We start from the raw sequence: 25,312 nt of genomic DNA on the forward strand, positions 1-25,312 counted from the left end.
ATACTTGTTTTGTTTTTATTGCGGGCTCTATCTATTTAAATATTTAAATAAGATATACCACAGTTTAGAGTAAAGCTTTTTATGGATTGTGATGAGATCATAATAATGAGACCTAAAAGATGATAACTCTAAACTTAAATAGTTCCTGGTCGTAGGATTACTAACTGGTAATTAATAATCCGCAAAGATCGGTACATACTATGCTTGCTTCATTATGAAGGATGGCTGTTCTCATAGACATTTGTGTGGTGACACTATAGCTAGTATGTAGGTGCTTATTATAGAATAAGTTCACTGAACATGACTCACACAGCTGAACAACTGATGGAGTTCACTCACGTGTCAGCAGTTGTTCACATAGTGATAGTTGTACAAGTATCCTTAGACTTGAGGTCATCATAGTCATCTTGTGTACACTGAACTATGCTTTGGTGTAGTTCTTAGTCTCAAGGGACAATTATAAGGGCTCTACTGGGTATAGGAATTTGTACACGAAGATAATGTATGATCAATAAAGGATCTACCCCTTCCAGTGTAGGAAGAGAATGTTCAATGCTGATCCACTTATGTTAGTTCAGGAATCTCTGGCCAGAGTGAATGAAATTAGAAAGGAGTTTCTAATTTACATTAAATAGAACTAAGCATTGTGAATGGGAAAGCAAGTGATTAAATAAGATAGGCTTGACACAAGTTCCATGCCTTGTATTTAATCATGACATTGCAGGGTAGAAGGAATTAATTGTACGGTAACTACTCACTGAATAAGTTCTTGGTATTCTAAGCAGTGAATTCGTATTATCCGGATAGTCGCGATATGCTGAGAAGTATCCCTCACGATGTAGAATAAATATGATTAATTAATTAATCATATCTAATGAATTAGAGAATTTATATAAATAATGATAAAATAGTTTTATTATTATTTATTTCTACTACTGGCTTAATATTGAACCTACAGGGTCACACCATAAAAGAGAATGATTTAATGGTGAAGGAATTAATTAATAATGACTGATAATTATTTATTTATGAAATAAATAATTAATTGGCAAATTTAATAATTGATTAAATGAGATTTAATTGATTATAAATTAATTAAGAAAATGTTCTTAATATTATTAATTAAGAATTTAATTTTTGGAAATTAAATCAAGTGAGAGAATTATTTCTAAAGAGTTTAGAAAAAGGATTAATAATTAAAAGGTGTTTTAATTATTAGTGAGAATAATAAAGGGTTAATAATAATAATATTTTATGGGAAAATATTCAGCTGAAAATTTTGCCTATAAATATACTATTATAGACCCTATTTTTGCCTAAACCAAAAAGATTTACAAAACCCTAATTCTCTCCATCTCCTCCTCATTCATTACATCATTTTCTTGGTGGATACCGGTGGAGTGCTTCACACTTGAGGAGCAGCTGCTAAGGATCTCCGTTCATCATTTTAGGATCGCCATTAAAGAACTCCATCTTTCCATTAACGTAACGCTTCTTAAGGTAAACATACTGAACTACGAATTAAATATTATTTTTCGCATGGATCCTGCGGAGGGTTTCGGTTTTTTAAGATTTAAATTTACGTTTTCGCTGTGTTTATGTGCTAAAAACCCTTCAATGGCATCAGAGCTACTTGCGAAAAGTTTTTAATTCGTTTATGTGTTTAACTGTTTTCGATATATGAGCATGTACGTGATTCGCCATGATTTGATGTTGATATAATATGCTTATATATGTATGGTTTTGAATATTTGATATTCATGTGAGTTGTATAATCATAAGATGATTATGTAATATGTATATATACTGATATATACATGATTTATATTTGTTCTAATTATGAGAATCATATTAGATACGGATTCTGAATTGGTTGCTGCAGATTTGCTGAAATCTGGGTCTGGTGTCCGATTTACGCAAACGAATACCCTATTCCATAGGTAAACGAGCGTCTGAACAAAACTGATAGCTAAAGCTATTAACGACTCATCTGTAAGGCGTTTGACGTCGTTTACTGCCCGTAAATAGTGATTCTTGTTTTTCTGATTTGATTCTGATTTTTGTCATATTTTCTTTTTATGATTAGATCATGGATAATATGATATGTTAAGATCAGATTATGTGTTTTAACATGCTTTTATGTGTTGTATGAGCATGGTGGATGGTTATGGCCTTTCGACCTTAGTGTAATGGTTTTGATTTTGGTTTTAAATACGACTTGCATGTCGTCAATCTTTGTAATCATAAATCTCGAATGTAACTCGAATTATTCTTGTAAGTTCATTAGATTAGTTTTACTTTCAATCATGTAATGTAATTGAAGACTCAAGAAGGCTATCCAATGGAGGTGATACAAAGAAGAAGACGAGGCATACAAGAAGTCTAAACAAAGAAGAAGACTTATGTGATAAGTAGTTGTATTTATTTCCATCACCATATTAGATTGACCTTGATCTTTATCATGAGCTTGATAAAGATCACATAGGATGGGGCCATAACCAAACACATTTACTTTATTGCACTTTACATTTACTTGTTTATTTAATTTTATATGAGAGATATATGCCTATGTTTACCATGTGATGATAGATTTAGGTGAACTTAAATCAATATAAGGCGTGCTCTAGAAAATTTAGAATAAGAATCGTTTATTGCCTTAACAATAAATATTATGAATACGATCATGAGATTCCTGTGTTTATGAAACATGTAATTGAATATGAATTTTCAATATTGAGAGAAAGGATGATTCTGTCAACAACAGATTTCTATCTGTAAGAAAGGGTTATTAAGTGACGCCTCTTGACAATGCTCCACCCGATCTGGGAATCATCTGATTATCGATTATTGATTTGAAATATTTAATTTAAAAGGAAGAATCTCTTTATAATATGATTATGATTGTAACGTAATATAATCCCTCTAAAATTAAATAATATCAAGTAGTAATTGGCCAATGACACAACGGGCTTGTGTCGGTCATAGCCTTCCAACATGGTAGAAAGTGGTTCTTATTTTTAAATCATTGTCGTTTCGTGCTACAGCCGAGGGCTTTGATTTCGAAATAAGAAATACTTGTCTATTACATAGAGATGTGTACATTGAATTAGAATCTAAAGGTCGGTACGTGCTACAGCCGTGGGCCGTTGGAGACTGATTCAATTGTACGAAATGTTGGGTTAGACTTGACTTAGAATATTGAGTTTTTCGTGCCACGGCCGTGAATCAATTATTCAAGAGGTTAAACTTATATTAGGGAATAACATAATGTAATTGACAAGAGTTGTCTGCCTATTGAACATCACATGACGTTTCGTGCCACAGCCGAGGTTGTGTGATGGAATGTAGGATCCCTATTCCCACTAGCATTATAAATGCTTAATTTTCACTTATGGGGTTGAAAAAATTAGATAAACTAGTGGGAGACACTTATGAATAAAGACCCGATTCATATAGTGTTTTGAAATGTAATTGAATATTTGCTAAGTGTTGTTATGTGTGTATCATTTACAGATTTACTATATTCATCATGTCTTCTGCACTATCACTCCGGAGCATACTAGATGCTCACAAGTTGACTGGTCCTAATTTAGCTGTTTGTTTTCACTGTAACAAGTTGGGGCACTGGAAGAGGAACTGCAAGGTTTACCTTGCAGAATTGAAGAAGAAGGGTAGTGAGACTACCGCTTCTGATTCAGGCATGTTCATGATCGAACTTAATATGTCACTAGGTCAAATTTCTACTTGGGTATTAGATACCGCCTGTGGTTCTCATATTTGCAATTCATTGCAAGGACTAAAGGGAAGTAGGACTCTTGAAAAAGATGAGGTGATTCTACGTATGTCAATGGAGCAAGGGTTGCGGCCATATCTGTAGGATCATTTAGTTTACATATGCATACGGGCAAGACTATTATTTTGAATAATTGTTATTATGTTCCCTCTATTGTGAGGAATATTGTTTCTATTCCTATGTTGGATGTGGATGATTTTTCATTTATTATTAAGAATAATGAATGTTCTATCCTTAGTGATAATGTTCTTTTTGGACGTGGCATTTTAAATAATGGTCTGTATGTATTTGACATAGAGCATGATTTACTTCAGATTGAACAAACTAATAAAAGAAAACGAGATGATGAAAATCTGACCTATTTATGGCACTGTAGGCTAGGTCATATTAGTGAAAATAGACTGCGGATATTGCATAAGGAAGGGTTACTTGACCCCTTTGATTTTGAATCATATCCTACATGCGAGTCTTGTCTATTTGGTAAAATGACCAAATCTCCATTTAGTGGACATAGAGAGAGGGCTGCAGATTTGCTAGGATTGGTACACACAGATGTATGTGGACCAATGTCTACGCAAGCCATGGGTGGATTTTCATACTTCATTACTTTCATAGATGATAGATCTAGATTCGGATATGTGTATTTGATGAAACACAAGTCTGAAGCCTTTGAAAAGTTCAAAAAATATAAACATGAAGTGGAGAAACAAACCAAACACAGTATTATAACTCTTCGATCAGATCGAGGTGGTGAATACTTGAATGGAGAGTTTCTAGATTATCTCAAAGAAAATGGTATAGTCTCCTAGTGGACTCCTCCATATACTCCACAGTTAAATGGGGTATCTGAAAGGAGAAATCGAACTTTGTTAGACATGGTTCGGTCCTTGATGAGCTATGCGAATCTTCCAGTATTTCTATGGGGTTATGCATTGGAAACCTCAGCATATTTACTGAATAAGGTGCCTTCCAAATTTGTTCCTCAAACACCATATAGATATGGAAAGAAAGGAAACTGAGTCTTAAACACGTTAAGATTTGGGGATGTCCAGCTTATGTCAAGAAAGTTGACCTAGATAAGCTGGAATCTCGATCTGTAAAATATAATTTTGTGGGATATCCTAAAGAGACTTTGGGGTATTACTTTTACACCGATCATCGGGTGTTTGTCTCCAGACATGCTACCTTCTTGGAAAAGGATTTTATCCTTGAAGGAAACAGTGGGAGCAAAATTGAACTTGATGAAGTTCAAGAAGCACAAACTACTACGGATCAAGTGGAAACACCTGTTCAGACTGAACAACCTTCTGTGGAACAGCCCATTCGTAGGATAGGGAGAGTGTCTCGCCAACCTGAGAGGTATTATGGCCTTGTCATTGAGAATGACAATGAGTTGTCAATCATTGATGATGACAACCATGTGACCTATAATGAGGCTATGAGTAGTGTTGACTCAGAGAAATGGCATAGTGCCATGAAATCCGAAATGGAATCTATGTATACCAACCAAGTATGGACTCTGGTTGAGGCGCCTGAAGGTGTTAAGCCTATTGGGTGCAAGTGGGTATACAAAAGAAAGATTGGAGCAGATGGCCAGATAGAGACCTATAAGGCCAGGCTCGTGGCAAAAGGATTCAAACAAAGGCAAGGGATTGACTTTGATGAAACTTTTTCGCCTGTAGCCCTGTTAAAATCAATTTGGATTTTTCTTGCGATTGCTGCTTACTACGACTATGAGATCTGGCAAATGGACATGAAAACGGCCTTCCTCAATGGGGAACTTGAGGAGGAAGTGTATATGACACAGCCAGAGGGTTTTCTTTCCAAGGGAAATAAACACCTAGTGTGTAAGCTGCTGCGAACCATATATGGTTTAAGGCAAGCTTCTCGTAGATGGAACATCCGTTTTGATAAGACAATCAAAGAATTTGGTTTTATCAAAGACATAGATGAACCATGTGTCTACAAGAAGGTTAGTGGGAGTGCGGTAACATTTCTTGTATTCTATGTGGATGACATACTTCTTATAGGAAATGATATACCGATGCTACAATCAGTCAAAGTATGGCTATCAAAGAACTTCACCATGAAGGACTTGGGAGAAGCATCCTACATTCTCGGTATGAAGAACTATAGAGATAGATCTAGAAGAATGATAGGTCTTACCCAGGGTACATACATCCAGAAAGTGCTTAAAAGGTTTAGCATGGAAAACTCCAAAAGAGGTCTCATACCGATGAGCCATGGAGTGTCCCTTTCTGAAAAAATGTCTCCTAAGACACCTGAGGAAAGAGAGAGTATGAGTCAGATTCCTTATGCTTCAGCAATAGGATCTATCATGTACGCGATGTTGTGTACAAGGCCTGATGTTGCTTATTCAATTAGTGTGACGAGCAGATATCAGTCCAATCCAGGTGAAGACCACTAGAAAGCAGTGAAAAACATCCTTAAGTACTTGCGAAGGACTCAGGACATTTTTCTTGTTTTCGGTGGTGAATCTGAGTTGAAAATAGAGGAGATGTCAACATCGAGAGAGTTGACACACATAATAACGTAGCAGACCCACTCACAAAGCCACTTTCTCAGAGTCACTTTGATCGTCATAAAGACAAGATGGGTATTAGATACCAGAGTGATTGGCTTTAGTACAAGTGGGAGATTGAAAGAGATATGTCCTAAGTCCAATCATGTATGAGGATTTAGGAATAACTTTTATGTAATCTATTTTGATTTCATTGATATTAATAAAATACTTGTTTTGTTTTTATTGCGGGCTCTATCTATTTAAATGTTTAAATAAGATATACCATAGTTTAGAGTAAAGCTTTTTATGGATTGTGATGAGATCATAATAATGAGACCTAAAAGATGATAACTCTAAACTTAAATAGTTCTGGTCGTAGGATTACTAACTGGTAATTAATAATCCGCAAAGATCGGTACATACTATGCTTGCTTCATGATGAAGGATGACTGTTCTCATAGACATTTGTGTGGTGACACTATAGCTAGTATATAGGTGCTTATTATAGAATAAGTTCACTGAACATGACTCACACAGCTGAACAACTGATGGAGTTCACTCACGTGTCAGCAGTTGTTCACATAGTGATAGTTGTACAAGTATCCTTATACTTGAGGTCATCATAGTCATCTTGTGTACACTGAACTATGCTTTGGTTTAGTTCTTAGTCTCAAGGGACAATTATAAGGACTCTACTGGGTATAGGAATTTGTACACGAAGATAGTGTATGATCAATAAAGGATCTATCCCTTCCAGTGTAGGAAGAGAATGTTCAATGCTGATCCACTTATGTTAGTACAGGAATCTCTGGCCAGAGTGAATAAAATTAGAAAGGAGTTTCTAATTTACATTAAATAGAACTAAGCATAGTGAATGGGAAAGCAAGTGATTAAATAAGATAGGCTTGACACAAGTTCCATGCCTTGTATTTAATCGTGACATTGCAGGGTAGAAGAAATTAATTGTACGGTAACTACTCACTAAATAGGTTCTTGGTATTCTAAGCAGTGAATTCGTATTATCCGGATAGTCGCGATATGCTGAGAAGTATCCCTCACGATGTAGAATAAATATGATTAATTAATTAATCATATCTAATGAATTAGAGAATTTATATAAATAATGATAAAATAGTTTTATTATTATTTATTTCTACTAACGGCTTAATATTGAACCTACAGGGTCACACCATAAAAGAGAATGATTTAATGGTGGATGAATTAATTAATAATGGCTAATAATTATTTATTTATCAAATAAATAATTAATTGGCAAATTTAATAATTGATTAAATGAGATTTAATTGATTATAAATTAATTAAGAAAAGGTTCTTAATATTATTAATTAAGAATTTAATTTTTGGAAATTAAATCAAGTGAGAGAATTATTTCTAAAGAGTTTAGAAAAAGGATTAATAATTAAAAGGTGTTTTAATTATTAGTGAGAATAATAAAGGGTTAATAATAATAATATTTTATGGGAAAATTTTCAGCTGAAAATTTTGCCTATAAATATACTATTATAGACCCTATTTTTGCCTAAACCAAAAAGATTTACAAAACCCTAATTCTCTCCATCTCCTCCTCCTTCATTACATCGTTTTCTTGGTGGATACCGGTGGGGTGCTCCACACTTGAGGAGCAGCTGCTAAGGATCTCCGTTCATCATTTTTGGATCGCCATTAAAGACCTCCATCTTTCCATTAACGTAAAGCTTCTTAAGGTAAACATACTGAACTACGAATTAAATATTATTTTTCGCATGGATCCTACGGAGGGTTTCGGTTTTTTAAGATTTAAATTTACATTTTCACTGCGTTTATGTGCTAAAAACCCTTCAGTATGTCTCTTGATAATCAATGACAGGCCTTTGAGAAAATCCATGTGCTACAAGTCGGGCTTTATATCTGATAATTTCATTCTTTTCATTTCGTTTTCTTATGAATACCCATTTATTTCCAACAGGTCTATTTGGATTGCGTCTTTCCATTTTGGCCAGTCTTCTCTTCGACGGCATTCATCCACATTTTGTGGTTCAGGATCAGAATTTATGTCCACATCCAATGCTGCGGAATACACAAATACATCATCGATTATGGCTTTACTTCGATCCCATAATTTCATATCATGCACATAATTTATTGAAATTTCATGATTGTTTAATCCCGTATCTTCGGGGGCTGGAATCTCTTCAGGAGATAATACCACTTTAGGGGTATTTGCTTCTTCTGGAGCATGTGCCACTTCAGGGGTAATTTTGTTTATTTTTCTTTTTCGTGGTGCAACATCTTTTGCACCGACCGGTCTACCACGCTTCAGGCGTGGCTTTGATTCTGTAACCAATTCTTTTTTATATGAGTTTTGAATTGGTATATCTATTCTAGGTGGAGTATTTACTGCAGGTATTTGAGATTTAGTTATATTTCTAGAATCGTTAAATGCGTGAGGCATTTGGTTTGCGATATTTTGCATATGAATAATTCTTTTAACTTCAAGTTCGCATTGACTGGTACGTGGATCTAGAAAATATAATCCTGATGCATTCCATGTTATGTTAGGATTAACCTTGTTTGAATGTTTATCTCCCCCTAAAGGAGGAAACATAGACTCGTCAAAATGACAATCTGCATATCTTGCGGTAAATAAGTCTCCGGTTAGAGGCTCCAGATATCTAATTATAGATGTGGAATCAAAACCAACGTAGATACCTATTCTTCTTTGAGCTCCCATCTTTGATCTTTGTGGTGGAGCAATCGGCACATATACAGCACTTCCAAAAATTTTGAAGTGAGAAATATTAGGAACTTGGCTAAGTACCAGTTGTAGCGGAGAATGTTGGTTGTAGGAAGTTGGTCTAATCCTAATAATATTAGCAGCATGAAGTATTGCTTGACCCCAAATAGATGTAGGTAATTTTGCTTTCAACAACAGCGGTCTTGCAATAAGTTGGAGTCTTTTGATAAAAGACTCGGCTAACCCATTTTGTGTATGTACATAAGGAACTGGGTGTTCAACTGAGATTCCTACAGACATGCAATAGTCGACAAAAGTTGCAGATGTGAATTCGCCGGCATTATCTAAACGAATTGACTTAATGCAATGATTTGGGAATTGAGCTCGTAATTTGATTATTTGGGCAAGTAGTTTTGCAAAAGCATCATTACGAGTTGAGAGAAGACAAACATGAGACCATCTAGTTGAGGCATCGATTAATACCATGAAGTACCTAAATGGGCCAGATGATGGGTGTATAGTCCACATATGTCCCCTTGGATCCTTTCTAAAAAAATTGGGCTTTCAAGCTGTACTTTAGTAGGGGATGGTCGAGTAATCAATTTTCCTAAAGAACATGCCGAACATGGAAGGTCATTGTTGAAAAGAACTTTTAAATCTTTAAGAGGATGACCAGTAGAATTCTCTATAATACGACGCATCATAGAGACGCCAGGATGACCTAATCTTTCATGCCAAAGTGTAAAAGATTTTGGATCTATGAGTTTGGAAGCAACGACATTGTGTGACTCAATAGTTCTAATTTTCATTATATATAATCCTGAGGAAAGTGAGTGAAACTTTTCTAAGATTTTCTTGTTGCTAGGATTAGCGGAAGTAATAAGAAGATATTCTCTATCAGCCTCAGAGGTAGTTTCGATGTGAAAATTGTTCAGTAGGATATCTTTAAAACTAAGAAGATTTCTAGTAGACTTACTAGAATATAATGCATTTGAAATGTGTATGTGGGTACCGTTAGGTAGGACGAAACTAGCTTTTCTAAAACCTTCGATTATATTAGATACGCCGGAAATCGTTCCGACTTGAGCTTTGGTTTTGGTTATTTGGGTAAAATACTTTTGGTTCTGTAGAATCATATGAGTTGTACCACAATCAGCAATGCATATATCTTCAGAATCCATTCTGTATATAATTAAGAAACATAATTTATTTGATAAGAACATAACACACTACATAGTTCAAACAAAATAAAGTACACAATACACACTACTATAATAATTATATGAAACTAATCTTCAGCCTCCCATATGGGAGTTTCGTTAGGTTACATTCGGACCATTAATGCTTATTCCTCCAGTTGTGATTCTCGGAAAATCATCTATGTTATTGTTGGCGAAATTTGTTTCTACCATTTTCTCTTTTGATTTTTGAGAAGATTGGTATAACTTAACAAGATGATCTGGGGTATGACAATTACGTGTCCAGTGCCCATTCATGCCACACCTATAGCAAACATTTTCAGTTTTTCCTCCTCGTGATGCCTTTCTTTTACTCTGTGATTCATTGCCACTTCCGGTGACCAGAGTTGTTATATGGACAAAAATGCCCGTGGCTCCGACCTCGTCCACGGTACCGCCCTTGGCCCCGTCCACCTCTATACCCTTTTTCACGTACATTCGGCTGGAATGACATGTTATTTACTTCAGGTAATGGGGCAGATCCTGTTGGACGGGATTGATGATTCTTAATCACCAATTCATGATTCTGTTCAGCAACGAGGAGAGTTGATAGAAGATCCCCGAACTTAGTAAATTTGCGCTCCCTGTATATCTCTGCTAAGTTGATATTGTTGGGGTGAAAAGTTGATAGTGTTTTATCGATTTTTCTTTTTTCCGTAACTTTCTCACCACACATAATAAGCCTAGAACTTATTTTGAACAAAGCAGAGCTATATGCTCGGACACTCTTAAAATCCTGAAGTTTTAAATTAGCCCAATCATTTTCAGCTGCAGGTAGATAAACTAGTTTCGGGTGATCGAACCTATCCTTTAGATTTTCCCATAAAATAAAAGGATCCTCGACTTCTACGTACTCAGATTTTAAATCTTCATGCATGTGGTGTCAGAGAAAAATTATGGAGGTAAAGTTTTCTTCAGCCGTGGATTTATTTTCTGCCTTTATTGTATCGCTTAATTTCTTTGAACCCAAGTGCAATTTTACATCTTGTACCCATGATAAATAATTATCGCCAGAAATGTCCAAGGAAACGAACGACAAGCTTGTAATATTTGTCATACTAAATCTGAATTAACACGAAAATTATTAAATTTTAATTCATCAATGTAAATATTACATAAAATCCTACTTAATCGGGTGCGTCAACAAGTATGCAATAATCAATGTATATATCATTATTATCATTGATATTATAAACAGATCTATATATAAAATGACAAATGGATTTTCACCCGCCATACGGACGTCTGCGTATGCAGATTATCTCCGACCAATAATAAATTAAAGTGGACAATCCTGCATAAGTTAGTTAGGGGCAAAAAGTTATTATCCGATAGTTATGCAATTTATAAATTAAGGTTCCCACTATACTTCGGTATTACCCAAAATTAAATGGTACCGTAAAATAATTTTAATAGGCGGTGCTCCGACCATATATATTTAAATTATTAGTAGAGTGTATCACCACGTCTACTTCGGTCATAGATATATAAAAATTATATGTAGAGGGTGTAACCACGTCTAATCATATATATGCATTTTTAAATTAAAATTATACCTTCTCAGTTTCGGCAGGGCTTCGTGCTGATAACGTGTTGTAAAATACTAGGGATTCCCTTCTCAAAGCAAAAAATGTGAAACTTGAGAAAAGGTAATTTCTTCTCTCTTTCCCCACAAAACATTGTTAAGTACAGACTACAGACTCCTGAGCAGTAGCTAATAACACTTGCACTTTAGAATTCAAATCTCAATCTATTAGTTCAAGACATTCCACATCGTCTTGAATTCTTTTCAAAAGATTGACTGGCAGTCCTCGGAAGTGATGTTCTTCACTGTCTGTAATTGAGAGTACAGTAAGGTGTCATTAAGGATGTTTTATGAATAATATAGAGAAATAATAACTGTTTATTAAACAAAATTGAAGTTTAACAACTTGAAGCGTGTAACTAAGATTGTATATCTAAAAAATAATTCCAAATATTCACATGGCGGTTTCTTTGTCCTGATTCTTGTCGCCTCATCTCTGTCCTGACTGTAGGTAAACCAAGTAGTTTCCTTGTATCTTTTGTTTCTGCATCTAACTGGTATAAACTAGTACTAAAAATCCAGTACTAAGTATGGTTTCGTTTTGTTTGATGTTTCAGCATGTGTGCTATTCATCAGATTACCGGAGAAAATCACAACGTCAAGTCAGGTGGTTTACATTCTTTTACATTAAATGAGTACACCAATCATAGCCCAATTTCTGGATCAATTTTTACAGAGCTTTACGCAAGGGTATCTATGAACTATGATTGACTTCAAAACATTTAAACAAATAAATGAAAGAAAATAAGGTATGCATAGCCATAACTTGTTTCATATATCTTGTCCTGTAAATTGTTTTCAGTAATATAAAATAAGGTTACTCTTGTTCTCATAATTAACTAGACCCTCTACTTCTTCATTTCCACACCTTTCTCTCCAAAAAAACTGTTGGAAACCTTAACTTTTCATTACCTACCAGCTCTTCCAGCTCTCTGAAATACTTTGGTTCCTTTGAAATTTACTCCATCAAAGCTTCAAACCCCTCGGCCTTCAAAGCCTTGTACAAGAAGCATGTAAACTTCTTCCGAGTTTCGCCTTTGAAGCTTAAAAAGAATTGACAAAATGAGGCTTCTTTTGCCATGAAATTTAGCTTCACTTAAGTCTAAACTCTAAATTCAAGAATAAGCAAACTGTTACGAGTCAACAACGAAATGGAGGTGTTGATCTTCAGACAGTAAGCTATGTCTTAAATTCTACTTACGTAATTAAACTGGTGGAAAATTTAATATGCCAATACACTTAAACAAAATCAATATGCCAATTCTGGGTGACAATCTGATCAACAGCAGAGAACTGTGGTTGGGCTGTTGAAACCTTAGCTACCATGAAAAACTCAGTACACAAGAGCATAAATATGAGTTCACGTACCCCCTTGAAGCATGTGAAAAGATTGGATCAAGCCCCTTTGGCAAAATTAGCTTGTAGTAACTTATAGGTAACTGTTGTAAAATACTAGCTATAAAACTATTATATCGAACCTTTGTAAAACTAAATAGAGCAGAAATGGAGATAAAGAGAGCTGTGTAGAGAGAAAGTAGAGAGAAAGAAGAAGCTGAAGCTATTTTTTTTGTACCTCTTCATCCGTAACAAGTGGGACTATTTATAGTCAATACAAGCAACATGTTTATTAAATGCAATGTGAAAATTCTACTCCTATAAATCTAGCCTTACTATTTAACTTTTGACTACATGGCAATCAACTTATAACAGTAACTTATTATTATTTTTTTAAAAACATTTCGTACTGTGCTTACCGTTCAAAACCCATGATTTCCCACCGAGGGTGGTAGGAAATGCTTTTTAACATGGTTTCTGTTATAATTGCTGAGTTGTGTAAGAAATAATCGGGAGGAAATAGGTTGTCCATATGTCAATGAAGTTCCCTGTGATCCGACTCGGATGGGCCCCCGACACATGGCATGTGACTTGGTATCCAACTTCACATGTGGGTCTGCGCCATGCGGCAGTTCACGTCAACGTTCGGGGCCATGTTGACCGGTAAGCATCATTTCTTATCAAAGGTAAATTTCTTCCTAGAAATTTCCTGATAGGGGCTCGTAATTAAGACCTACCGATTTAGGATTTTTTTTTTACCGATTCGTTGATATGAATAACTCGTTTTTCTTGTGGTTTTTCATATAAATTTTAATATTATATGAGTTTATCAAATTACAATTACACTTGTATAGATGTTGTATATACTTGTTCGGCGGTTTATCAAAGAAATGTTTTGATAGTAAATGGAAAACTTACGAAAAAGATATATATGTAGACTTTTTTCCAAAAAAAGGGAGTAGAATGGACTTGTACATTGTACTACTCCTATAGACATTGCACTTGGGCAGGAACACTGCCAAAGTGATGATGATGAGCTGGTGAGCCTGTATTACTACCAAGTCTCCTGACTCCGTCCCACTTGTTAAGTCTTCGTACCTGTGTAGCAACTAGGCAGCTGCCTTAGTTGAATTTTAAACGGGTTGCGATAAAAAGCAAAAGTTTGGTCAAGTAGCTTGATTGATGTATGCCGTCTGGTATGGCTGTACAGTGAAGGAGCAGGTGGAGAACACAACACATCATGGAGTGGAAACTGTGGAATTGCAGCTTGCTGAGATGGAGAAATTAGAAGAGCTTTGAGGCCAAAATATAAAAACAAATATAATATTAAACAGTCCTAAGCTGAGGTTCCATGGTAGTTTACTTGAGATCTGAGATTCAACTGAAATGTAGGCAAATTTCTTGTGCATTGATCTGATGTATGTTTACAGTAATGTATATGAATGTGTGCAATGTTAAATAGACTTGGTTTGCTGCTATGGAGAATTAGTTGCCAGTATCTGTTATTACTAATCCAAAATTTAGTTGCAAATGCTGAATGCTTGTCTATTTAATAGAGCAAATCACAATGTTAAAATCATATGGTTTGCATTTTAGCACATCTATATTAGTACACGCTAATCACTGATTTACCGGGTTCGTTTTATCCCTGTCACAAGACTCACAGCTGCGTATCATGAATGAACTGGTGTTTGATCTTCGTCTACTTCCCTTGCTGTAGTACAAAACAGAAGTAGAGCTTCAAGTTTACGTTGGGACTAACTGCGCAAGTACTTATAATGAAACTTGTGCAATTAACCATTGTCAACAAAGAAATATTTACAAATTAATTGAATAACAGAACAATTCACTGGATCAATCCTTGCATTGGTGCCCACTACGTACCATATATATGATTTGCATTGTTTGTTGAAAACTTCCATCAAACCCTGAAATCGTTCTAAATATGTCCTTCATACGTCTTCCCTTGTAAATCATTTTCAGCACCGACACGAGCTTGTGCTTGTTCTCATAATCATCTAAACCCTCTACTCCTTCTCCACACAAGTCTTTCCCGTTAACAATGACCATAGGAAACCTCACCCCGTCTTTACCCACCAGCTCTTCTAGCTCTCTTAAATACCTTGGCTCTTTTGAACAGTTTCTCTCCTCGAATACAACATTTCCGATTGCCAGAAATATCATTACCAATCTATTTCTTGCACCGGCGCCATTGTCAACATTATTAGTTGTGTAAAGAATTACCTTGTCCTTGGATGGCTCACGTCTCGGGGAGGGCGGTGGAGAATCCCCTTTTATATATGAACTTTTCGGCACTGGGAGGTGATATCCTGGAAATGTGTCAGCCATATTTTCCCGTAACAATTTGACAACTCTTCGGATGAAAGTGCTTTGCAGCCTGCAGGATGTGATACATAAATAAGAAACCAAAAAGAGTGTTAATAAAATATGCCTGGAACTATATATCCTCTTGCAGGCATATAGGAATGTTCTGAAAAAGAAAAGAATTATGTAAATGTTAAATTATTGTGGAAAGAGGAGGAAGAGAACTTACCCTCTAACATGCTCTCCAAGAATATTACCAACTTCGTCTAGAGCTTGTTTCCATTTCTCCACCTTGTCACCATGCCCCCTCAACCGATGCTTTTCAAGCGCGCTGCTATAATTCCCGAGCTGGTGTTTGATATCTCGAGTTCTAACCTCATAAAAAATGGGTATAATGAAATACTTAGAAGTCTTCATTCGTTGAAGGATGAGAACAAGTTCCTCAAGACACCAAGTAGAGGAAGCATAATTGGGGGAGAATATTATTATGGCACTCATAGAGTTTCTAATACCCTCTTTAATTGCAACATTTACTTCGTCCCCAACATGAATGTCAGTCTTGTCCATGAAAGGCAAAAACCCTTCATTTCTCAAAGCCTCATACAAGAAGCACGTAAAGTTATCGCGTGTTTCGCCTTTAAAGCTCAAGAAGGTATGATAACATGGGTCTTCCTTACACATGGAGATTTAGCAGCTGGTGCAGCCCTAAACCTTATAGTGTCCTTATTTATAAAATCAATTTACGATCACTAATAATACGCTAGATGTTATAAGTTAAACGTACTGTGTATGCACTATTAAATCTACTATAATAAGCAATGGTTGCAGAGCTTTTACTGGATTATAAATGTTGGTGAGTGTGTTATGATCTTGAGCTCTATTGTCAAAATTTACATGTATCTATAAGCTATTAAGCTGTCCGTACAAACAATGATGTTGGTTTCTTATGAATTTCTTCTTTTACATGATGGCCGCCAGTCCCATTTCCTCTTAGTTTCTGTAGATAGTGTCTACAAACACATCTAATATTCTTAAATAAATATGACAAAAGCTTAGCTCGTGCTTATAGTAATTCACATAAACCATCTCTTTCCCTACTTTTTTTCCACAAGAGTGACAAGACTACAGAAGTAGTCCAGTGCTTTCATCAATAATCGCCATAGGCAAACTAACAGCCATGGACTTCAGCACTTGTAATACTCCTTTTCGCCCACGCAATATTACATGACCCACACGCAAGAAACAAGCTGGACTCAGCCCTCATGCATGCTACAGTTAAGCTATTTTAATAATCCTACTTATTTATATATTCTGTGTTGGACAAGGGAGAAAAATCTGTGTCTAATAGATTTTCCATCTTTTATTCATTTTTCTAGAATGTGATAGTTATTGTAACTAGCACGGGTGCCCGCTTCGCGGGGCGTAAATTTTTCAACACGGGTGCCCGCCTCGCGGGGCGTAAATTTTTAAGAAAATCATCAACTGATCATCCGTAAAATCCATGATATTCTAACAACTTGCAAAATGAAATAACGTTTACATAGCATGATTAGATATCACATAGCATAAACCATTCCAACAAACTGGAATATTACATAGCGATTCCCTTTTTACAATAACAAAACCACTAACTAAATTAAAGACACCCATTTCTCAACCAGATGTTCATTATTGAAGGCTCATCACGCTGCTAGCAGGTGACTGGAACTTCAACTGAGACATTCCATAAAAGTGATATGAAGACCCTGATGCATGCATGTAAACATTTTAAATTAGCTGCCCAATTTTAAAAGCTGTATCTTTTGAAAACAGGAAAATACAAAGAACAAACCTGCGACGTTAGCCGGCAATCAGAGTCATGAGGTTGTTCCAGATGGCTATTTGGATCAATAAAGTCCTTGCAAATGGTTGTAACCCAGTATATTGTAGCTTTGTTAACCACATTGATTTCCTTTATCAGCAGCTTAACAGTGTATTTTTGTTTAGTCAAGCTCTTGAACACCAAAGGAAAATCTTCTTCCTCAGTACTCTAAATGTAAAAAGCAACACCATTACAAAACATATCAGAAGGTTGTATAGCTTATAACGAAAGCAAGGGCACTAACCTGCTTTAGAAGCTGCATAACCCTCATTCCAAGAAGGGTACGAATTTGCTGGTCACCAAGTAAGAGTTCGATCGCACCAGTGTCATCAGATGCCACAGCAATAACTTTGTACCTGCATAATCTCACACTCACAGTATACTCAAAGGCAGAGATATAATCACTATAAATAGAAAATTAGGATGTAAATGCACCTGTTATCAGGAAACGAAACTATCCGGTTACAACTACCACAACACCACACATCCCGAGCCAGTTCAACCTCATCACCACAACCAGTGCAAACAGTAGTGTACCATGAACCTGTTTCTTCTATGTACTTAATGTGCAGATGCGCACAAGAAAATGAGCCGAGATTACCATAATATACTCTGGACCAAGGTCCCTTATAGTCGCAGCACTCAGCAGCTCAACTTTCCCATGCCTATCAGCAGCATACATTTGTTCCTTAAAGCCTACCTGATCAAGCCTAACCAATGCAGGTAATCAGTACTGGAGCAAGTAAACGCGCATCACAATAATCCCGCAAGTTAGTCACTCACTTGCGTCTCAACTGCACCACACTATAATGATCGTAGTTGAGGTAACACTGAGTTCCTCTAACACTCGATAGATCAACTTCTTCTATATAAGCATGATCACAAAATAATCAGGAATATGTGTAAAAAATAAACCATTTTATGAAAGAAATACTGTCTTAGTCTCACCATTCCATAATCCAACCCTACTACTTGCTATTATTAAGATTGCTGGTCTTTCCTTAAGTTCATTCATCTCCTGATCAAAGTTCTCAGCACAAGCATCCCAAAACGTAACATTGATAGATGACCTACGTTCAACAGAACCAAACAATTATATATGATAAAACTCCTCTGGACAATAACTAATCATGATAGATGCAAGGAAGAAATAATCCTAAAAGTATCTTACTTTCCATCAGTTATAACCAGCTTCACCTGTCTCTGTGCATCCCCATGTTTGTTCACCAAAGTGGCCAAAGGTTCATACTGCTTTATTATTCCAACAACATCTGCAGAAAATGAAAGAATCATATCAAGATCATAACAAAACCAGTATACTATAAAATGCAATAAGTCATATATAAACTCATCAACCTGCCAAGTATGTTGTCTGTTTGCTTAGTTCGTAAAGCTCGGAATGGTCATAGAAATCAAAAGCATTGTTCTCAATACTATTTTCATCACCATCAATAGCCTTTATCCGAGTCTCAGATGAAAATATCAACTGCACATCACTTCTCAAGCAACGAAACTTGTCATCAATCTTATATCTCAGGACCTGGAATATCTGTATAACGTAGCATCTTCCAAGCACCAACTTATCATCCATGAGATCAGAACAGTTTCCCGGGACAAAAGCATGTATCCTGTCATTCTTTTAGGCACAACAAAATATATTTTTTCCGTTTAAGCACACAATATTTCAAACTAATTGTTATAAGAAGAAAAGATTACATACCATATTATCAAGCAAGATAATGTTGAAGCTTTTAAACACAACACCAAGCTTTGTTACTCCTTTCCAATACCTGACAACTCTTACTTTTATTCTGCAATCAGAATTCCCAACTTTCAAACTTGATAGCTGAGTGTACCTGTTCCTAGGCATATTTGTTTTGGTGTAACGTAGTAAGACTTGGTACTATAACATATATAGCCAAGCCCCATATAATGCAACCTGCCTTATCAATAAAGCAGTTAAAGTATGCTAGGTAGATTATTTACTATATGAGCTACCAAAAGACAGGATGTTAACTTGATTTGACAATGGCAATCACTTCTAACCATAAACTAATATTAAGCATCAATAAATATAATTATATATCATAAGTACAGATGAGATATAAATGAAGCTGCATTAAAATTAAATCTTTCAAAGATACTTGAACATACATATTCTAAATAATATATAAAAATACATAAAGTTCATTTAGATACGTAACATACAAAGGTCCAAATCGACCAAAAATACGCAACATACATATGATCTTAGACATACTTAGATACACAACCATATCAATCTAGTCTCATACAAAATCTAACATAAACGGTACGTAAACAAAACCTTCAACCCACTTAAATACCATTGACATCCCAAAACCTGAAGAAGAAAAATGTAAGTCAGCACAATAAAAACTTATATACAGAGCTTTATATAACAAAGGTTCATAAAATTACCTCTTACGTAAAACGTCAACCCTTGCACAATTGGAGTTCAAATCAAACGACGTAGCTGCCATCGTACCCAAACTAAAAGCACCACTGTATTCATTCCTTACCACTCTTGCTGAGTGAATTATTATAATAACTGGATGTTCATCAGCAGCATAGTAAAGGGATTCAAAAGCCTGGGCTAATTAATCCCAAAAGCGAACCCTGACTTCTGATCTGTCTCACAAGAACAATCAGTCCAACGCACATTAGAAGGAAAACAATTAATAATATGAAACAAATACTTACATAAAATCTGAAATGGTAAAGTCAAGGTAAAGCTACTGTTCTTCTTTCCTATTAGTAATTGCCTGAACGAGCTTCACATTATCCACAATCCCAGCAACATCTGAAACAAAATAATATATTATCCCAACATAATACAAAATATCACAAAGCGTGATTACCTGACAGGACAAATTTTTTTACCAATCAAATAACTGTCATACAACTCAACTTCTCCAATACTGCTGAGATTTGTAAATGAGCAAATATCTGAAGGTATTAACCCCCAGGCATCTGGCAGAGGTAACACTTGAGTAGCAGCAGTAAGAATAATGTGCTTGTCTTCATTCATACACCGATATCTACCAATAAAAGGTTCCACAATGAAACCCTCTATTTTATAGTTTTTTTCCACCTCAAACAACTCTTCTGCATTAGCAACATCCTCACAATCAACCCAAAGATGCATACGCTTGTGCTAGAACATGTCAAATAGAAACTGAATTTAATAAAAAGCAAGTATAGATCGTAGAATATATAAACTCTATAAGGAAATAACACTTACGCATTCACCAATCACAATAAAATTGAATCCCTTAACGTTACCAAACAGATCATTGGTAGACTATTTCCTTGCAACACGAACCATTACCACATAACAGCTCGAAAGGGTAATTTCCAGATCAACTAAATAATCATAATTTTTCTCAAGAAACTGCACACTTGAATCCATATTTTCCATCCCAAAAAAGAAGACAGACTTCTTACTTTATGAGGTGTGAATACCAATGCCTAGTGCAATATAAATAAGCAAAAGTAATAGCCCACATCATGCTTACTCAACATGTTGGACTTTAGGATGTAGCAGGATAATACATATCCACATAAATTATGTCATATAATGAATTAAAAAATAAAAATATTACAGCATGATTAATAAAAGAACGACCATCGTATTTATTTATCCACAGTTAACAATTGATCAACTGCACATATTTGATCAACTGCAGAGATTGCAACAACCCTTTTTAAAATAAAAGATGCAAAGATGAAATTACAAAGAGCATCCCCACAATACATAAATTCTTTAACTGAACATCCTGACATAATAATAGAAATACAAATAGTTTACATTCTGAACACATATCCATCCGAACAGAAAACAAAATAGTACATAATCCAAAAGATAACACGCAAATCCGATCACGCAACACCATCAAAAGCATTCACCATCTTCATAAGCACCATTCAATTATTTAGCCATCTTTTTCTGCACAATCAAAGTAGCAATCTCATCAAATACACAACAGCAACCAGGGTATAATAGGCAGTATACAAAATAATTAAACTACCATGTCATGTCTACTATTCATCCCAATTTCACCATATTCATCAAATTGTACAACTGGTACACCTTTTCTAGACCTCACCTTACTGTTAGCAGATTTTGCAGTCGGCGGAGTCTGCACAGGAATCTGCTGTATTTCCGATTCCTTGAACAAATAATTAAATTAAAAAATCATGATCAAAAGTATATAAACTTTAAAGACACATATTTATTAAAATTAAATCCACACTAACTGACATATTATTATATGGCAGATTGCATAATTTTTATATTCAATACATTCATTGGCGAGTAAACATGCTGATCAACAGTTTCCTGTCCAGTGGGAGTAAACTGGCCCGATGAGTCAACGACATCTCCTATTTCTGTTGATTCATACACAGTCGAACCATCTCTTATATTTTGTTCCGAAATTAGAATTGTCATAACATATTTTTTCCGCTCAAACAGCTGCAGAAATGGTGGGAAAAAGTGCTCTCCTAATTCCTTCATCATAAGTTTAACATCAACAGTTACATCACCACGAATATAAAATTATATTACTATATAAGAATATAACCAATTCCAGTATTTAACCTCTTTCTTAAGAGAGTATAAGTCCTCAACATTTTTTTGAGCAATCCTAACTACTGAAGAATGCGGCAGCACAATTGTAACTGATCCAGCTTCATCAGAGCACAAAGCTTCCAAGCAAAAGCTGGCAAAGAAAATAATCAACACAAGGGCGGAAAAATAATCATTTACAAATTACACAGCCAAAATTATACCTTCTTCTTGGGTGAGGTATCAGTCTACTACATTTGTTACACTTGAACTTGTCTTCGGCAAAGTCAACAACACCTAGACAGCTAGTACATTTTATCACGTACCATTTCTTAACCCGATCCAATTTGTCTACCAAAAGCTCACAACAAACCTCCGTCTACATTAGGCAACAATATTTAAAAAGTAGTAAACAAACGCACAATATCACAAGCTCAAACCATAAAAATATAAGGCAACCTCAATATGCTCTTCCGTTAACTCCGCAATTTCTTTCAAATTCAGCATTGGGCCAATGAGCTCTTCCTCACCAATATCAACATCAGATAGTCCATCATCCCTTAAAAAACAAAAATTAACAAAAAATAAAATCCAACAGAGTGTCATTACAAACACCTACTAAATACCTGTTTTTCATAAGGTCAACACAATAATGATCCGGATTGATAAAAATCCACGTTGCAGGGTAGTTTGTGAGATGAGGCTTGCCTTTAACAATAAGTTTTCAAAACAATCAGAGAAATGTTATCCAAGAGAGTATATGTAACGAAAGTATAAAATAGAGAAGTTACCTTCATAACGATTAACTTTAGCACAACAAATAACAACAACAACATCACCATCACCAAGACGTTCCATGACTTTATTTACAAACAACGCAAAAGCATCAAAGAGTGTTACTGGTACACTATTCCTGCATCAAATTACGGATATTACAATAAGCCAAACAAAATATAAAAAGCACCAATGCCAAGAAATCACTTACTTCCCATCAGCTAAATCAAACTTAAGCATGTGCTTTTCCTGGCTATTTTTATTCGACGTCATTATCGGCCTTCAGTTTTTCAGTATACCTACCATGTCTACACATGCACAAACTTAAAATATAATATTAAATAAAAAATAAAATAGGAATATTTTAAAGAGAGAATTCATACCCACTAAAAACCTATTGTTGCTAGACAATTTCTCAATTTCAGACATATGAAATAGATCAAACGCATATTTCTCAATCTGAAACCCTTCATCAGTATCACAGTGTATTTTAGTGTCTTTCGTGAAGTAAATATGTTTCTTGTTTCTTACAGGACAATACGTCTCATCTCCAAGAAAGTCTTTAACTTTAAAATTTGATATGATGTAAATCCTCCCTTCTACCAAATCTTTCTCAATCCCAACACAACATTTAACACTTGAATAGGCATGAATACGAGTGTTCTACCAAATTAAAAAAAATTATGCACAGAAATATACAGCGCATAAATAATGATTTAAAAGTATTAGTAAAACTAACAAAGTCGTCTATTAGCAACATATTCATTCCCCAACATTCCTGGGTTTGTCTGTTCATTGCCTTCCAAACAGCCTGAGCCCTGACGCGACATCTCCAGTCACAGCTGGTTAATTCCAAATCCGTTAAGCTATCATACTTATTAAGCTCCATAGATAGCAGCAGAATACAGGCTACATAATTAAGTAAACTGGAATAAGTACAGATGCTGTGGATATATCACCCTAATTAATGGCAAACATATCGAATTAAAGAGATCGGAAACTATACCTTTTAAACACAGATTGCTTGCTTCCCAACCACCACATTCAAAGCTCCGCTCTGCTTTTTTTGGGTATCAGATGAGAGTAAATGAAGTTAGGTAAGACTGAATGTAAATAAAGAAAGTCTAATAAGTAAATGATACTAAAAATATCAACAACAGTACTGATTCTCGATATAAACGCCCACTACACTGAGCCAAACAATAAATTACAATCAAATAAATATTCAAATATCGGTATAATATATTAAAATTTCCATTTTCCAATTAAAATAAACATAATATCTTAGCCACAATAAATAATTTATATATTTTAATTAAAAACCAAATTTTAGTAACCAAATGGCAGTATTATAGACACCGGAAAACGGAATAGATTGGCAAATATACCGATTTACGATTTAAAAAAAATCGGAGATTTATCGGAAGATTACTTCGGAATAAAATCATGTGTACCTAATATGTTTTTTTTATAAAATATATAATAAAATTTATTATTATTATCATTATTTCTAAATTATAAATCCAAAATTTATAAAGTTGTATACTCATCTATACTATATTATAATAAACGAAATATTAAAAGTCTGGTAGTCAGTCGGTCAGTATTTGCTAAAATTACTTAATTATCCTTAATTATTCTAACTGTAATTATTGGGTCGATCAATTATAATTCTAATTGATATTGAAGCTAACCTCATCTATTGATTTACCAATTTCAATTTTATTATTGTAACGAACTCTATATCATTATAATATATATTAAATTCAACTTTCTCCACCAATTTATATTTTAATTCATATCGAGTTCTATATTTTTTCACTTCGGGCTAAATTAAATTTAAGCAACCCAAAAATAATTATTAAGATTTAGTTGATATATTAGGTGATTCGGGCTAAGATAAAACAACAATACTATCAATCCTCCTAAAAAATTATACTAACAAATTTGGATAAACAAAATAATATATGTTATATATCCAGTATAAAAAAACACATTATACAATTGATTCAGACTAAGATAAAACTAAAATGAAAATACAATTCGACCAACAAAAATATATATACTAATTATTCAGTCTATAACAAAATTATTCTATCTGTAACACCCCTAAATCCGGGGTCGGGGATTCGGGTTGTCACGAGTTCCATTTCCCTTAATAACACCCAATCTTAATAATTAATCAACTACTCTGTACCGTGACCCCACAATAAACACACACACCACAAGTTATAGTCTCAGAGATGAACATCCAAAAATAATCACAAGTCGTTTTATTCCACAATTATATGCCAATACACCTTAAACAGGTTTCTGAATAAATTTACATTTCTCTGCCATTATTACAACTCATAATATACATAAGTCTGGTACATCATTAGTTGAAAACTTAGCCTATTGGTAATTTGTACCTCAGCTACAGCGGCCTCAACGCTTCCAGAAAGCTGCGGAACATTTCCTATCCGCTTGCGAATTGGGAGCTTGGTCCTGTTCATCTTATCTATCTGATGTTGTGTGATGAAAGAAGAAAGTAAGGGTGAGCAACAAGCCCACCG

The 25,312-nt window shown here is 34.9% G+C and overlaps 4 protein-coding genes across 14 annotated transcripts; all 4 read right to left on the reverse strand.

Annotated features, from left to right (window-relative positions):
- Window positions 1-10,611: 10,611 nt before the first annotated feature.
- Window positions 10,612-11,166, reverse strand: LOC141696114 (uncharacterized). Its single transcript, XM_074500300.1, has one exon. The coding sequence runs from the start codon at window positions 11,164-11,166 to the stop codon at window positions 10,612-10,614; it is 555 nt and encodes a 184-aa protein (XP_074356401.1).
- A 2,941-nt stretch (window positions 11,167-14,107) lies between these two features.
- On the reverse strand, window positions 14,108-16,430 carry LOC141695231 (uncharacterized). Of its 4 annotated transcripts, XR_012564387.1 has the most exons (4): window positions 15,764-16,430; window positions 15,094-15,607; window positions 14,842-14,923; window positions 14,108-14,479 (listed from the first exon to the last, which is right to left on the reverse strand). XR_012564387.1 is itself a non-coding variant. In XM_074499489.1 (3 exons), exons 1-3 carry the CDS (start codon window positions 16,213-16,215, stop codon window positions 14,912-14,914), a joined length of 978 nt encoding a protein of 325 aa, XP_074355590.1. In that variant the 5' UTR covers window positions 16,216-16,430; the 3' UTR covers window positions 14,595-14,911. The 4 variants fall into 4 exon arrangements, 2 of the variants coding, with proteins under 2 accessions (XP_074355590.1, XP_074355589.1); XR_012564386.1 differs by having other exon boundaries at window positions 14,110-14,479; window positions 14,842-15,607; window positions 15,764-16,427; XM_074499489.1 differs by lacking the exon at window positions 14,108-14,479 and having other exon boundaries at window positions 14,595-14,923.
- A 14-nt stretch (window positions 16,431-16,444) lies between these two features.
- LOC141696115 (replication protein A 70 kDa DNA-binding subunit C-like) lies at window positions 16,445-20,877 on the reverse strand. Its single transcript, XM_074500301.1, has 14 exons — window positions 20,658-20,877; window positions 20,297-20,570; window positions 20,117-20,216; window positions 19,835-20,044; window positions 19,116-19,206; window positions 18,752-19,031; window positions 18,567-18,666; window positions 18,344-18,465; window positions 18,179-18,260; window positions 17,976-18,105; window positions 17,831-17,898; window positions 17,640-17,751; window positions 17,366-17,563; window positions 16,445-16,531 (listed from the first exon to the last, which is right to left on the reverse strand). The coding sequence occupies exons 4-14, from the start codon at window positions 19,894-19,896 to the stop codon at window positions 16,445-16,447; spliced, it is 1,332 nt and encodes a 443-aa protein (XP_074356402.1). The 5' UTR covers window positions 19,897-20,044; window positions 20,117-20,216; window positions 20,297-20,570; window positions 20,658-20,877.
- Window positions 20,878-21,025: 148 nt separating this feature from the next.
- Window positions 21,026-23,920, reverse strand: LOC141698031 (uncharacterized). 8 transcript variants are annotated; one of them, XM_074502631.1, is made up of 11 exons: window positions 23,764-23,920; window positions 23,497-23,666; window positions 22,969-23,065; window positions 22,775-22,890; window positions 22,610-22,691; window positions 22,443-22,542; window positions 22,208-22,362; window positions 22,017-22,137; window positions 21,720-21,926; window positions 21,523-21,585; window positions 21,026-21,362 (listed from the first exon to the last, which is right to left on the reverse strand). In XM_074502631.1, the coding sequence occupies exons 3-11, from the start codon at window positions 23,028-23,030 to the stop codon at window positions 21,345-21,347; spliced, it is 924 nt and encodes a 307-aa protein (XP_074358732.1). In that variant the 5' UTR covers window positions 23,031-23,065; window positions 23,497-23,666; window positions 23,764-23,920; the 3' UTR covers window positions 21,026-21,344. The 8 variants fall into 8 exon arrangements, with proteins under 8 accessions (XP_074358732.1, XP_074358730.1, XP_074358731.1 ...); XM_074502629.1 differs by having other exon boundaries at window positions 22,775-22,896; XM_074502630.1 differs by having other exon boundaries at window positions 23,141-23,666.
- Window positions 23,921-25,312: the final 1,392 nt, after the last annotated feature.

The sequence above is a fragment of the Apium graveolens genome, chromosome 11 (assembly GCF_009905375.1).
Source record: "Apium graveolens cultivar Ventura chromosome 11, ASM990537v1, whole genome shotgun sequence".
Classification (NCBI taxonomy): domain Eukaryota; kingdom Viridiplantae; phylum Streptophyta; class Magnoliopsida; order Apiales; family Apiaceae; genus Apium; species Apium graveolens.

What these genes read in the sequence shown, in the direction of transcription:
- LOC141696114 (XM_074500300.1), bottom strand. Translation starts at nt 11,166, where the DNA reads ATGCATGAAGATTTAAAATCTGAGTACGTAGAAGTCGAGGATCCTTTT.
- LOC141695231 (XM_074499488.1), bottom strand. Translation starts at nt 16,215, where the DNA reads ATGTGTAAGGAAGACCCATGTTATCATACCTTCTTGAGCTTTAAAGGC. An exon ending in CTTGGAGAGCATGTTAGAGG is followed by an intron (nt 15,608 to 15,763) that starts GTAAGTTCTCTT and finishes CACATCCTGCAG; the next exon opens with GCTGCAAAGCACTTTCATCC.
- LOC141696115 (XM_074500301.1), bottom strand. Translation starts at nt 19,896, where the DNA reads ATGGCAGCTACGTCGTTTGATTTGAACTCCAATTGTGCAAGGGTTGAC. An exon ending in TAGGGTTGGATTATGGAATG is followed by an intron (nt 18,261 to 18,343) that starts GTGAGACTAAGA and finishes ATGCTTATATAG; the next exon opens with AAGAAGTTGATCTATCGAGT. An exon ending in GTTTCGTTTCCTGATAACAG is followed by an intron (nt 17,752 to 17,830) that starts GTGCATTTACAT and finishes GAGATTATGCAG; the next exon opens with GTACAAAGTTATTGCTGTGG.
- LOC141698031 (XM_074502629.1), bottom strand. Translation starts at nt 23,030, where the DNA reads ATGACGTCGAATAAAAATAGCCAGGAAAAGCACATGCTTAAGTTTGAT. An exon ending in GTTGACCTTATGAAAAACAG is followed by an intron (nt 22,543 to 22,609) that starts GTATTTAGTAGG and finishes TTGTTTTTTAAG; the next exon opens with GGATGATGGACTATCTGATG. An exon ending in TATACTCTCTTAAGAAAGAG is followed by an intron (nt 21,927 to 22,016) that starts GTTAAATACTGG and finishes CTTATGATGAAG; the next exon opens with GAATTAGGAGAGCACTTTTT.